At 51.8% G+C, this 14026-nt stretch overlaps 1 protein-coding gene and 2 non-coding genes across 3 annotated transcripts in view; 2 read left to right on the top strand and 1 right to left on the bottom strand.

Moving 5' to 3' along the window:
* The first annotated feature begins 2474 nt into the window (after positions 1-2474).
* The window catches only part of VAC14 (VAC14 component of PIKFYVE complex), a 58917-nt gene continuing 47365 nt past the window's right edge, over positions 2475-14026 (top strand). Inside the window, exons 1-9 of the mRNA XM_064723373.1 lie at positions 2475-2606; positions 5799-5949; positions 6566-6733; positions 7430-7492; positions 8462-8569; positions 9330-9439; positions 10367-10473; positions 11467-11601; positions 11870-12022. Coding sequence (XP_064579443.1) covers positions 2503-2606; positions 5799-5949; positions 6566-6733; positions 7430-7492; positions 8462-8569; positions 9330-9439; positions 10367-10473; positions 11467-11601; positions 11870-12022 — 1099 coding nt within the window. The 5' untranslated portion in view covers positions 2475-2502. The remainder of the gene's footprint in view (positions 2607-5798; positions 5950-6565; positions 6734-7429; positions 7493-8461; positions 8570-9329; positions 9440-10366; positions 10474-11466; positions 11602-11869; positions 12023-14026) is intronic.
* Positions 4920-4990, bottom strand: TRNAG-GCC (transfer RNA glycine (anticodon GCC)). Its single transcript has one exon. It is a non-coding gene; the product is annotated as a tRNA-Gly (tRNA).
* TRNAG-GCC (transfer RNA glycine (anticodon GCC)) lies at positions 13038-13108 on the top strand. Its single transcript has one exon. It is a non-coding gene; the product is annotated as a tRNA-Gly (tRNA).

The following is a 14026-nucleotide window of genomic DNA, read 5'->3' on the forward strand; positions in this document are numbered from 1 at the left end:
CACCTGCTGGGAGATGCAGAGAAACTCCCTCTGCTCCTCTGTAACAATGGCATTGTGCCTGTCCATGCGAGGACCTGCTCAGGGAATCTCCTGGTCTGGAAACCAGTGCTTGTCCCATGAAGGAGAGGTCCCCCAAAATATGGCAGACTTGGGAACAGGTCTCAGAAATTCTTTTTAAGCAAGTGACTGACTTCTGTTCTCCAGGAAGGGAGTTCTGCTTGGAAATGTGATTTTCTGACCAGTCTGTCCTCTTCATCTAAGCACAACACAGGAAAGGTGGTGGGGGGTTTTCTGCCCTGTCTCTCAACTCACATTTTTTTCTCATGGGCATGTGTGATGTCCCAGTTTCATTAGACTGTATTTGATCCCTGTTTACTACATTTTAATTAAACTTGGTTGTGGTTTAATTACATCCTGCTCATTACTTTCAGTACCTTTTTTTCTGTCTGATTTTACTTGACCTTTGTGCTAAGTGTTGTGTTTGTAGCAGGGAGACATGCTGGGTTCTCTGTGCTGGACCAGCGGCACTGTGGTGTCAATCCACGTGCCATCCTGTACTCACACCTGTGTCATTGTGCTCTGTGTTCCCTTTTCCCAGTTTATTTTGAGGACTTTTGTGGGGAAAGTAAATTCATTAACCATGAAGTGTGATCATCCAGAGAGGAAAAACATGTGCCCTGCTTTTCGACTTGGCCAAGCAGCTCCACATACTAGACATGGTTTTCTTTCTTGGGCCTTTTGTCCCCTAAGCTTTTCTTATGGAATTTTTGCAGGGTTTCCTCCTTTCCTTACTACTTGTAGGAAGCATTTTGTTCTTCTAGACATGGTAGGTTTAGTCGTGGGGGATTATCGCCTCATCAGTGGACTCTCTGAGGAATTGGCTGCATGTGGGACCATACCAGGCTGAACACAGGCAGCCCTTGAACCCATAGCCTGCCAACAGAGGCCAAAATCTCTCTTTGGCTCAGCTTTGCACATGGCAGGAGCTGGCTGGAAGCAGATGAAATGAGAGTTGTGACGCGGTCAGGCTGGGGAAGGATTGTCCCTCTCGGACGTCCCAACTGGCTATCCAGCACCGCTGGCAGTTGGAGAGCATTATCCTGATCTCCGTGGTTTGGGACAGCACCTCAGGCAAACACTCGTGGCTGGGCTTGTGGCTGCAGTCAGCAGAAGAAGAGAGCGCTCTCCAGCTGAGGTGAACCCAGATTCTCTGGATCCCAGCAGAACCAAAGGCCAGAGAAAGTCAGGGAGGCTGCAACAGCTTATAAGGAGGGAGGGAGACAGGGGAGGAGTCGATCCTCTGGCGAATCGAGTTTTAGAGGGGCGTGGGATACAAAGGATTGACTTGGAAAACCCCAATGGGGATAACTTGAGGGTGGGGCCCCGGCCCCTGAGCCAATCACTCAACGCTCTAGCTGGAAGTTTCTAGAGAGAAGTGTGGGAGCACTGAGTGACGGACAGGGCACTGGGGAGGGATTTGAGAAAGAATATATTAGTCTCCAAGGCAACTGGGGAGGAGTTGGGATAACTGGCAGCACAAAGGAGGGAGGAGAGAACCAGGGCAGAACCATTACATAAAAAAGAGAAACGCAAGAGTCCAACTTGTACAAACACCACAGAGTTGGGCATTGGCCCCACAGAAAAGGCTCCATGATGTGGAAGTGGCATCTTCTGTTCCTACCTCTCTCTATCAAACATCAGATAAATCCACAGTGAGGTGCAGATTCTTGGCACAGCTGCTCACCACATCAGTCCCTTTTGCTGACAATCCTGCCCTTGTCAGTAATTCCTGTTCAGTCTGGACTCTCAGGTTCTCCCTAGGTGCCTTATCTCCATGCTGGGTGTGCCAAGTGCTCCACAGGGAGCTTGAAATGAGATGTCCTGATCACTTTCAGAAGGCACCCTGTGAAGTGTGAGGTGGCCAGATGTGCTGGCACAAAAGGAAGAATCCTTTGGGCAGGAGACATTTAGACGGGCACAAACAATTGGTCTGTGCCACAAGCTGAAGTGCTGCAGCCTGCACCAATACCGCCAAACCCTGAGGCTCAACCCTCACCCACTGAGGAACACCAGGGCACTCGGTCCAAGTATTTCACTGGCACTTGAGGGGAATTTCAATAGGTACGGCTGGGGACACTTACTAACATCTACCGGTGTGTCTGTGTGGGTGCATGGGCGAGTTTAAACACTTAATAGATAATTGAGTGACTGTTACGGTTACAGCAGAGTCTGTCGAATCACTTGGTAAATATTAAATTAATCAGTGATTAAGTGCTGCTAAATCCTTTTAGACATCAGCCTGTGGCCAGGGCCGGGACTGTGCCCCTCGGGCTATGCTGGCCAAGGCGTCTCTGGCTAATGACGCCGCCGTTAATGAGGCGCGGTTAATGAGCGGGTGCCGCGTGTCTCCGCGCCGCGCGGGGGCGCTGTGCGGCGCACCGGGGTCACGTGTGCGAGCCGGCCGGCTGGGGTCACGTGGCCGCCGGTGGCGGCGGCGGGGCCATGAACGCGGAGCGGGACCTGTCGCCGCTGACGCCCGGCGTGGTGCGGGCGCTCACCGACAAACTCTACGAGAAGAGGAAGGTGGCGGCCCTGGAGATAGAGAAGTGAGTGCCGGGAGGCACCGGGAACCGGGAGGGCAGCGGGAATGAGGGCGGTGCCGGTGCGGGCGGCCCCGATGCTGGGTCAGGGAGCCCGGCCCGGTGCTCCAGGAAGGGCGGGGACAGGTGTTGCGGTGCTGGGGCTGCCTGCGGCCCCGGCGTGGCGGGAGCCGGCCCGTGATGCTTGGGCGGGTCCAGCCGTCCAGCCGTGCAGCGGGAGGGAGCGGCCCCGTGCCCGGTGGGAGCGGGCACTGCGGGGATGGCGGGCACCCCGCGGTACCGGGGCTGCGGGCCTGGCACCCTCCGGGAAGGGGCTGAGGTGACGCGGTGACCCTGTCGGGGACAGCGCCGTGGGCGCTGCTCGGGCAGCAGGGATCTCTCCCGGAGCTGGTCCCTGTCTGCCAGCCCCATCCCACCGGGCACCGAGACTTATCACGAGTGTGCCAGCTCCTGGTGCCCGTGAGGACCCGCTGGCTCCCGGTGCATCCCAGGAGCCCCTGACAGAAGGCTCAGTCTGGCCGTGGGTGCCCGGTGCGAGGTGAATACGTGAGTGGCATCCCTGTGGGAATTCCTTGGAAATGTACTGCTTGCTCTGTTGCGACACATGCAGAGTGCTGGTGCCTCTCCCCCGAGGGCTCACCCAGACTTGTCCCGTGCTGGATCCTGGCTAGAGGGATGGGAAGGATCACTGTCACCCCTGGCCGTCGGGTGTTGCCCTTGGTTCTTCCTGCACAGCTGCTGTTCCAGCAGATCTGGGCCTTCCTTTTGGATCATGCCAGGCAAGGGTCTGCGGGCACCTTCTGGTGTGTCCATGCCCCTGTGGTGTTGCTTGTACGCGTTCCTTGCCTGTCTTTTCACCCTCGCTCTGCTGGTCTGGGTGCCGTGCTTGGCCACAGCTTTCCCTGGGAAGGACTGTGTCCTCTCTGGCACTGCCTGAGAGCTCAGCTCCTGCAGGAGATCTGAAACATCACCTCAGGGTTCAGCCCTTCACAGGGCTGGGGCGATGGGCCAAACTGGTGGGTGAGTTTTGGGTGGGAGATGTGGCCATGGTGAGCCTGCAAGGGGAGCAGTCAGGCAGTTCGGTTATATGGGGATGGAGTTGTTGTGCTGAGAGTTCAGTGGGGATGTGGTGTGGGAACTGCCTGCCTTGAACACGGAGGGTGCTGTGTGAAGTCAGCAGAGAAAAATGGCACCTGGGACAAGGGGAGTGCGTGCTCTGGTTCAAATCCAACCCTTCTGCTCTTTGGTGTGTCTAGTTTTCTCTCATTTTCTCTCTTTGTTATGGGAATAATTTATTGTGGGGGGATTGCAGTGTCCTCAGGAGTACTTAACTCCAGCCTCAGGAGTACTTGACTAACTTCCTTGCTGCATTGTGAGGGGTGATACTCTGTGCCTTATCCAAGCAGCTCTACTCCAGCTTACTCTGCCCCAGGATTAAGGGTTTATGCTGGCCTTGCACCAACCAAGGTCTGCTTTGGGGTCAGGCAGTTCATCTGATCAAGCTGGAAGTACAACTTGGGAAGAGTGTGAGGAGGAAAAAGGCAAGGGCCAACCTTTTCTACAGATTTCACAGGTTTAGTTCATCTAAAACCCATCATAGAATGGCCTCAACAGCATCACTTCCATGTCCATGGCACCAAGCCAGGAGGAACTTGCTGCTTCTTTACTCAGGAACTACCTGCTCCTTCAGCTGATAATGCAGGAAGAGCTCCTGATGCTTGCAGGCTCCGATGCTGCACTTTTTGCCTCATTAATTGAATCTTGAGTCCTTTAAACTCATGAAGGAAGTCTGTAAACTTACTCCTGTTTAAACAAAGCTGCATCTGTAAAATGTAGGTAGCAAAATGATCACCCCAGTGGTCTGTCATGCTCAAGCTCAGTGTGTTTCTCTTCTTAGAGCAAGACTGGAAATGGAGCTATTATCCCTAAAGCAGTCTGTGAATGTGGATCAGGCTGTAACTGTTGGAGAGCTTGGCTTTGGATTAGGGAGAGTGAGGGAGGGACTGCCTGGTATCCCCAGGGCAAAAGGGAGCAGCTGCTTTGCACAGAGTGAGATGAGAATAGAGCTGGTGTTTGTAATTTTGAGGAGGGAAAGTTCATAAACATCTTCTGTAATGGTTTTCCTGGATTATAAAGTCCAAGACTGGTCAGGAGTGCGAGATTCATATAGTGCCAAAGAAACCCTCTGTGGAGGTAGGCAGTGAAGGCTTTCACACCTTTTTTGGCAGTTAAGGTAAAGATGATTACTTAGGCGAGTTTTCGAGGTGCCTAAATCTGCATTATGGATAGAAATGCAAGCAAAAAGGAAGAAAAGAGCACTGCATTGGCCGGGAATCGAACCCGGGCCTCCCGCGTGGCAGGCGAGAATTCTACCACTGAACCACCAATGCTCCTGCTGCCTGGACCCCTGCCTGAACCACAGCCTGCACCCCTGCCTGGCCAAGAGCTCTGCCAACAGCAAACTGAGGCTGAAGGGCTGGGTGGGCAAGCTGGGACTTGGGAGCTGTTCTGTAGGCAGGAGCAGGGATATGGGTTTCTTCATCCACAGCTGATGTGTTAATTATTGCTGGATAATGAGCTGCAAGTTAGTAGGGAGAAGGAGGTATTATATATGGAAACTGTTGGCTTTTTGTTAAATATTGGGCTGTTTAAGAATATACTAAAATATACTGTTAGTAGTAAAGTTAAATACTTACTGTTAGTAGTAAAGTTAACTTTACTACTGTTAGTAGTAAAGTTAAATGAAGCGCTGTATGGGTGGCAGGAAGGGTTCAAAACCATGGCACTGTGTGTAGGCCTGGTGGGCAGCAATTCACTGCCAAGCACCAGCTGGGTGCATGCTGAGGTCCCATCCTGTGCCATGCTGGGGGTAAATGACCCTGATAACCTGCCGTGTTGGAGAGGGTGTTTGAAGACCTGGTAACTTCTCTGCAAGCACACAGCTGCACTGGGTTGGCCCTTGAGAGCACAGCATGGGCTGAGAGTTTATGAACATGCTGGAGCTGCTGGTGGATGTGAGTGGAGAGGAGGGGAGAGCTCTGGTTTCACTTTTGGGTTCCTTAAGGATTCCTCAGTACTGCTTTTTCTGATGCTTGTTGTGAAAGGCCCTGAAGGTCCCTGTCTCCATCACCAAGCCCCTCAATGTTTGTTTCAGCCAGAACCTAAACCTCCCTGTGTGCCTCCCCGTTCTCTCCCCAGGCTGGTACGAGAGTTTGTGGCTCAGAACAACACATCCCAGATCAAGCACGTGATCCAGATCCTGTCCCAGGAGTTTGCGCTCTCCCAGCACCCCCACAGCCGGAAGGGAGGACTCATTGGCCTCGCTGCTTGCTCCATTGCCCTGGGCAAGGTAGGTATGGTGGGATTTTTGGTTTGTGCAGGTTGTGGTGAGAGAACAGCAGCTCCTCTTGGGCCAGTGTGGTAGGAAGAGTCAGGCTGGTGGCCCTGCAGCCCCCTCCCTGCATTGCAGCCTACAGCTGCCTTGTGTTGGAGTTTCACCAGCACACCCAGCCACACACCCTCTGGGCCCAGGAGCACCTTCTGGTCTGGTTACACCTTGGCAGCTGCCTAGGTGTGGTTAAAGGGCATCTGTCCCTTTTCAGTTTCCAGCAGTAGGACTAGACTCAGCAGGTTGGGTGCTAGTTTGTGTTAAAAAAGCTGACAAGAGTTGCAGCCCTTCCATCTCCTGCTGTGCGCTGCTGACACTGGCCCACACAGAAATCCATCCCTGGCTCCTTCTGCCCTGAAGGCAGGAGATGAGGCAGATACCCAGAAAACTTGATTGCTCTCACTGTACCTGAATAACAACATTCAGTAATAAAATTTAAAATTCATTAGTAAATCCTGCCGAGCATAGGTGCACCAAAGCCATCACAAGCCTGAGTATTTGCAGTTTCAGGGCAGCACCATCCCTTCCCCCTGTCTGTGGCATGGTCCTTAGCTAAGCAGTGTCGTGGTGCCCCCAGGACTCTGGGCTGTACTTGAAGGAGCTGATCGAGCCGGTGCTGACGTGTTTCAATGATACTGACAGTCGCCTGCGGTACTACGCCTGCGAGGCTCTCTACAACATTGTCAAGGTGGCCAGGGGCTCTGTCCTCCCACACTTCAACGTGCTCTTTGATGGCCTCAGCAAGGTAAGAAGCTTCCTCTTAACCCCCAGGTGCTTTTTGAGGACTAGTCGTCATCGTCTCCAAGTCAAACCAAGTTGTCCGAGGTTTTCTTTCCAAGCAGCTGGTTTACTTTGACCCAGACAGGTCTGAAGGACAGAATCACAGAATATTCTGAGTTGGAAGGGACCCACAAGGATCAGCAAAATGAGCAGTTTCTACACAGTAGCCACTGATACTGTGGGTATGAAGTTGACTGTAAGATACCTTGTTGTCTGTCCTCACCTCCAGGATGTATTCTCCTGCTCCTTGTTGAATGGTATTAGAAAATGAGCCTGAGAGAGCTGCTGCAGGCAAAGTGGCTCTGCAGCACTTTGGCTTTGTTGGGTCTGTAGTGTCAAAACTTTGTCTCTGTGTGTCTGCCTTTGCAGATTTTCATGGTAACCTGCATTTCTCTGTTCTTTGAGAGTGTGACTGCTGGCCCATGAAAACCTGCATAGCTTGGGAAGGTGATGTGTGCTTGGTCTCCCCCTTAGGGGAGAAATCTCTCAGGAGAATTTTTTGGCACCTAATAAGAAGTTGGAGATAAAGAGACTTCTGTATGTCTCTCCTTGTATTGTCAAAGGAGAGTAACAGTCCTGGGAGCTGTGCTGCGGAGCAGGGGGCAGGCCTGGGACCCACTGTTGCAATGTTTCTTTGTTTCTGTCTTTCATTCTTTCACAGCTGGCTGCTGATCCTGACCCAAATGTCAAAAGTGGCTCTGAGCTCCTTGATCGGCTCCTCAAGGTATTTTTGCTCTCCAAGAGTCCTTGGTGCAAGCTGGTGCCATGTCCTGGCTGGGAACATGTCAGTCCCCAAGGCTGCAGCTGCTAAAGCCATCCCACCTCTGTCCTGTGGCTGCTGTAAAAACATTTTTTCTCTCACTGACTGCAGCCTCTTCAATCAAGGCTCTGGTGGCCTTCTCAGGCAGCTGGGTGGAGAGGCTGGTGGGTTAATGCAGTGCCTTTTGTGCATTCAGCTCGTGGGAGCTGGTGGAAGCAAGGTTTGAGTCTGAGGGTTGCAGTGCTGTGCCAGGCAGCAGGAGAGCTGTTCCTCTGCTCTCTCTCTCCCTCGCCTGAGGGAGTCATGATGTGAGTGGAGCTTCTGTTACTACTTCAGGCTGTGGGCTTGGTTCCCGTTCCTGTTCTGCCTGCTGATGGGCTTTTACTGCCATAGACCTCCCAGTTCCTTTTCTGCTGCTGTTCAGAGGTGAGCAGCTTCCTGCCAGGCCCTGCCCTTGCTCCTTGTTATCACACCAGTCTGCTGCTGCAAACCTTCCTGTTGGGAGATCTGCTCCACTGCACCAAGGCCAGGGACTCGGCCGTGCAGCAAAATCTACCAAGCGTGTGAAAAGAGCTGTAAAGGGAAGTCAGGAGACTCTCCCACCCCATCCACGTGGCTGCATCAGAAGTGCTTGCTCATGTGTGCAGCACAGCACTGAGGCATGAATTAGAGAAGCTTCCCATCTTCCTGTTCAGCCAGGCTGGCACACAGCAGGCAGGAGCATCCCTGTGTGGGTCGTGCTCAGCATTAGTCTCTGCCTGAGGGGGATTGCCAGCTCATTGCCTGGATAAACTGCATGATTCCTTCTCCCCAGGTCTCCTGACCTGCAGACTCATGCTTGTCATCTTTTTCCTGTCACATGGCTTAAAAAGACTGGGCTAGGGTTGCTGCATGCTGGCAGTCATTCTAACACCCTCTGCTTGCGCTCTGCAGGATATCGTGACGGAGAGCAACCAGTTCGACCTGGTGGGCTTCATCCCACTGCTGCGTGAGAGGATTTACTCCAACAACCAGTACGCCCGCCAGTTCATCATATCCTGGGTACGTGCACGGGGTGCTGTGTGTGCCACTCTGAACTCCATCAGCTTCCCATGTCCAGGGAAACTGCAGATATCCATGGCAATGTGTGAGCTCAGGCTCCTGGATTTATTTGGGCTGGTTTTTAAGGCAGCAGTTTTTTTACCTGCTTCTTTAAAAGTCCTACTCCCTGTCACCTTGTTGTTGCAGTGGCAGGGACATGACACTTCTGCCAGCCTGTTGAGGGCATGGCACACCAAGTTACAAAGTACACTCCAAATGTTGCTTGTATAAATGGACATACTCTGCTCTAGAGGTTACAGTTTCCCAAGGGATGGTGCTAGGCTGCTTTCCATCATGCAGAGGTGATGGAGGGATGTTGCTCTCCAGGAGGCAAGGGAACTCCACTTGCTTTCTCCTTTCTGTGCAAAGCAGGAGCTCTTGGTGCTTAGCTGAGGTCTGGGGAAATGTGTTCCCCTGTACTTCCCCTCTCAGTGTTACTGTTGCCACCCCAGGTCTGCCTGGATGTGTCTTGGCAGTCATTCCTGATCCCTGCTTTGTTTAACAGAGCTGTGATTGGAAATGCAGCACTGCTGCAGGCTGATTGCTTGCTTGCTGTGCTAGTTCAGCTGCTTCCCAGGATGGGCAACTCCACAGTGCCCTCTTTTCCTTCCCCCTATCCCACACAGCTCAGCTGTGAATTCCTCAGTATCTTGCCAGATTTGGGCTGGTGATGTTAGTCAGCATCTTGAAAACTCTTCTTTTGTATTCCTCTCTGATCTAGATCCTGGTCTTAGAGTCTGTGCCTGATATCAACCTCTTGGATTACCTTCCAGAAATCCTAGATGGACTCTTCCAGATCCTGGGAGAAAACAGCAAGGATATACGGAAAATGTGAGTGTGGAGGCTGGCTGGTTGCAAGGACTGTGCCGTGTTTGCTGTTCACCCATCTCTTTCTCTATTGATTTCCAACTCTTGTGTGTAACTGCAGTGAAGCTCCATGTGTGTGGTGAGGGACAAATTGGCTTGGGCAGTGGATCAAATTGTCCTTGGCAAGGGTCTCCCCTGTCCCATGGTCGTGGAGGATGCCCTACTCTTTACTGGGGGTCAAACTGTTTTGGCTTGGTCGAGTTGTTGCCTTCCCAGCACCTGATTTCAGAGCCACAGAGTCTCATGTGTGGTTCTGGGATGGGGATGAGCTCTCTGAAGAAACTTGCAACATGAGAAACTTTCTTGGCAAGGTAGATCTCCAGCACAGCATCTCCTGGCTGGAGAAGAGAAGCAAGGATTGGGATCTTGCTCCACAGATACACTGCTGATCCCAAGACAGAGGCATTTTGAAGTGCAGGAATGTCTGCGTGTTCTCAGGGAAGCCAAAGGACTTGGCACTTTGTGCTAGGAGAGAGTGACTGGACTGGTTTTGTAAGGCATAAGTAAGTGGTGACTGGCCTGGGTCTATCCTGCAAAGCCTTTCTGGATCCTCCCTATATCTTTTTTTTCTCAGCATCCACATGTCAAGGAACAAGCACTGAAAGCTTTGGGTACCATCTGCCCAACTGCACCTCCATATCCACAGAACCTGGGTGGCTGTGGGGGGCTCTGTGCTGCCATCACCTCTGTCCTTGCACCTGTGTGCAGTCTCTGCTGTGGGGCAGGGTGAACTTGTCAGCTTCATCTTTCCTGCCCCTGCCTCTGTGCAAAGACACTTCTGCTATGCCACCAGCACCCCTCCATGTGCACCTGGAGAAGACAGTCTCCAAGAGGTCTCCCTCATTGCTCTGAGGCCATCAAGTGCTAACCAGTTGTTCTGCCTCTCCACAGGTGTGAGATGGCTCTTGGAGAATTCCTCAAGGAGATCAAGAAGAATCCCTCCAGTGTGAAGTTTGCAGAAATGGCCAATATCCTGGTGATCCACTGTCAGGCAGCAGGTGAGTGCACAGGGCCAGGCAGTAGCACCAGCCTCCTGGTTTGTGGTGCCAACTATAGATTCAGGCCAGTTTTCCAGCAGGCTCTTCACCAGCTTAGCTGCTCACCTTTTTTTGTCACTGTTCATGGAAATCCTGCTGAAAGGAGGGAACAGGCAGCTCTCCTGTAGCTGGCACAACTGCTTTTGTATTGCAGATTCCCCAGCCAGAACACAGATCTGGCATCATCCAAAATGGAGATGCCTAAAAAATATTTGGCAGCTGTGGATATCCAGCACTTCTGGGAGGATCTCCTTTAGGTCTTACTGTAACCTCTGGTGGCACTTGGTGCATAGGTCAGAGTGATAAGGATGTGTGTGGGCTCTGTGCCAGTGCTGCACTGTAGCTCCCTTGGGTCTGCTGTGTAGGCAGAGAGTTACAGCTGCAGCTGGATGTGTTTCCTGAGAAGGATCTTCTTCCCAGGTTTTGCCCATTGCAGTCTTTAAATGTTGCTGAATGGGAGTGGGTTTCCTGGGAGATAGAAAAGTATAGATAGATTGATTGCTCTTGATTAAACTAACTCCCAATGAATTTATAGTGTTTAAGCTTAAAATCTGGCCTTGCATCTGCAGAGTGCCATGGCAGTGGTGCCTCTACCAGAATTTAGGGAGGTTGTTAAAACCCCACCTCTAGGAATGATGCTAGACCCAGACACACAGCTGCAGTGAGTATGACAGTATGACTGAAGAAATATCTTTATGCTTTGGGAAGCTTGACAGAGTACTTGTAAATGAGGAAACCTGCATTATGGGTTGAACTGGGTTGACTGAAACCTAATGATTGTATTTCATCTCAAGCTCACTGGAAGTTCAGATCTCACTGATCTCTGGAACTAAACTGTCTCAGATGAGCTTCTCTTGGGATGGAGCAGAGGCAGCTCCTTGCTTGCAGGTGGTCCTTGGCCTGTGGGGCCCATGCTGCCCTTTCCCTCACCTTTGCTTGTCTGGTGTGTTGCAGATGACGTGATCCAGCTGACAGCCATGTGCTGGATGCGGGAGTTCATCCAGCTGGCCGGCCGGGTGATGCTGCCGTACTCCTCAGGGATCCTGACGGCCGTCCTGCCGTGTCTGTCCTACGACGACCGCAAGAAGAGTATCCTTGTAGCTCAGAGCTGCTCCCCTTCCATTCCTGCGGCAGCAGCCCTCAGGGAAACGCCTGTTCCACTGCCTGCTTCCTGTCCTTGGGGTGCAGGTCCAGGAAAAGTTCTCCCACCAAGTGCTAACACCCACAGTGCCCTTTGGATGTGAGGGGGCTTGCAGTGGCTGGGCTGGGGCAGCCCTGATGGGGCTGCAGGGGCTTCTCCATGGCCGGCACCTGCCCACGTGTGGGACTGCATGTTCCTTACACTGCCTTCACTTAGACATCAAGGAGGTGGCAAATGTGTGCAACCAGAGCCTGATGAAGCTGGTTATCCCAGAGGATGATGAAATGGATGAGGCCAAGCCATCAATGACTATACCAGCAGAGCCCACCTCAGAGGAGTCCCTCTCCAGGCCAGAGGCAGTCACTGCTGGTGAGTCCCAGTTGGTCTGGGCCAGTAGAGGTGTAAGGAAGGTCAAGGGAATGTTCTCAAGAGAAGTTCTTGAGTTGGTTTGGTATCCTGAAGCCGCTCAGAATACATCGGATCTCTGTGCTTTATTTGGAAACATGTTGCACAGATGATCCTCTGGTGAGATAGACATGCTTGTTACAGGCTGCTTGAGAGGGTCATTGGTCTGACCTGGAGCCCAGGTGGTGCTGCATTGCTGCATGCCCTGGTGAGCATCCCCATCCTCTCACAATGCCTCCCCTTCAACTTAGTCATCAAGTTGACCTGAAAAAGATGACTTTTAGTTTGGGAGCAGGCATCATCACCGAAAGAAGAGCTCAGAGAGCTGTGTTAGTCTTGGGAGAGCATCAGCATGTTCATGGAGGAGGATGTGTGTGGTGGGGAAGGGTAGAGAACAGAAAGAAGAATAATTTTGGATCATTTCCAGCTTCATGGTGCTCTCCAGACCATCTTGCAGGTATTGTCCCAGTCCTAAAATTTCCAGACCATAAAAGGCGAAAGTGTGCAAATGGGCTGGGAGACCTGAAGGGGGGTCCAAGTGAAAGAAACAAAGTGGTGCCCATGAATCAATGCTTGGGAGCAGCAGTGGTCTTTGCCCTCCAACATTCCTTGGATGCTGTGGTCTTGGCATAACTAAACATTTCTTCTGACACAACACATCTTTGTTGTCCAGGTGTGTGAAATATGTGTTAATGTTTAAATCACAAGGACTCGTCTGAGTTCTTCTAAAGCTCTGCCTTCAGCCTAGTGCTCTCCTGTAACACGCCCACCAGTGCTTTTGGAAAATCCTGCCGTGAGAGGGAGCAGGAGGATGGGATGAAGACTGGAGGATTTCCTTGTCCGACAGCAGCAGTGGAAGGCGGAGAAGCCGGGGGCTGCTGGGGGAGCTGCCCGGGCAGGGTGTGGTGGCAGTGGGGGCGTGGGCAGCAGTTGGGATGGCAGGAGCACACTGCAGGCGCGGAGAGATGCTGACAGGACAGCATTGGTGGTTCAGTGGTAGAATTCTCGCCTGCCACGCGGGAGGCCCGGGTTCGATTCCCGGCCAATGCAACATGCTTTTTTCTCCTGTTTTTTCTGGTTTTTATCCGTAACGTGGACCCAGGCACTTCCAAATATCAGTCTAAATAAGCACCATAGTCTTCAACAAAGGTTCAAAAGCTTTCGTTACCTACCTCTGTACAGTTTTTTTTACTAGAAGAGATAAAGCAGAAAAATTTACTGCCGTAGCACAGCAGTATTGTATCTCTTGTATTAAAATCTATCACAGAAGACTTTTAAAAGATAAACAGAAAGCTTAATTGCTTTATTTTGAACCCCTCTGGTATCAAATTGCACCTTGAAGCAGTCAGGATCAGATAAAATTCTGATGCCTTTCTATGAGAAACTCAGCTCTGTTCCTTGGGTGTGCTGATGTGGTGATGTTGCTTGTGTGAGTAGAGGCTGTTGGCACAAGGGGGCACAAAGAGTCAAGTTCATCTTGTAATGCTTTGTCACCGTGCTTGTGAGACCCAGTTTTAGCATGGAGCAGAGGTTGGAAAGCTGTTTGAGTCTCTTGGCTTTGGCCTGGAGTCAGGCTATGGCCGAGTGTAGATATCCTGAGTTGGATTCTAGCTTCTCTATGCATGTGGTATATTTAGGAATTGAAATCAAGAGTCAAAGGCAGCTCTGCAGTTCTGAGCTACATCTTTGAGAATGGTTGGAACCATCAGCAGGATGTGTCTGGGTCTGTCTTACAGAGGAGGGGACTCAGTTTGGGGCAGTGGTCGGAAGCTGTGCCCATCTGTATTTTGCTGGGTAAGTGCAGTTCTGTACCAGCTTGTCTGGCAGCAGAGAAGGGCTTGACAAGGAGAGTGAAATGCTCGCTGCAGGCAGAAGGATTCCCTTGGGTCCCTGGACCCCTCAGACAAGGACTGGTGATGTTTTTGCAGAAGGTCATGCAGCTCTCCAGCCTCTCAGTCCTGCTGTCTA

Source organism: Zonotrichia leucophrys, chromosome 11 (assembly GCF_028769735.1).
Source record: "Zonotrichia leucophrys gambelii isolate GWCS_2022_RI chromosome 11, RI_Zleu_2.0, whole genome shotgun sequence".
Lineage (NCBI taxonomy): Eukaryota > Metazoa > Chordata > Aves > Passeriformes > Passerellidae > Zonotrichia > Zonotrichia leucophrys.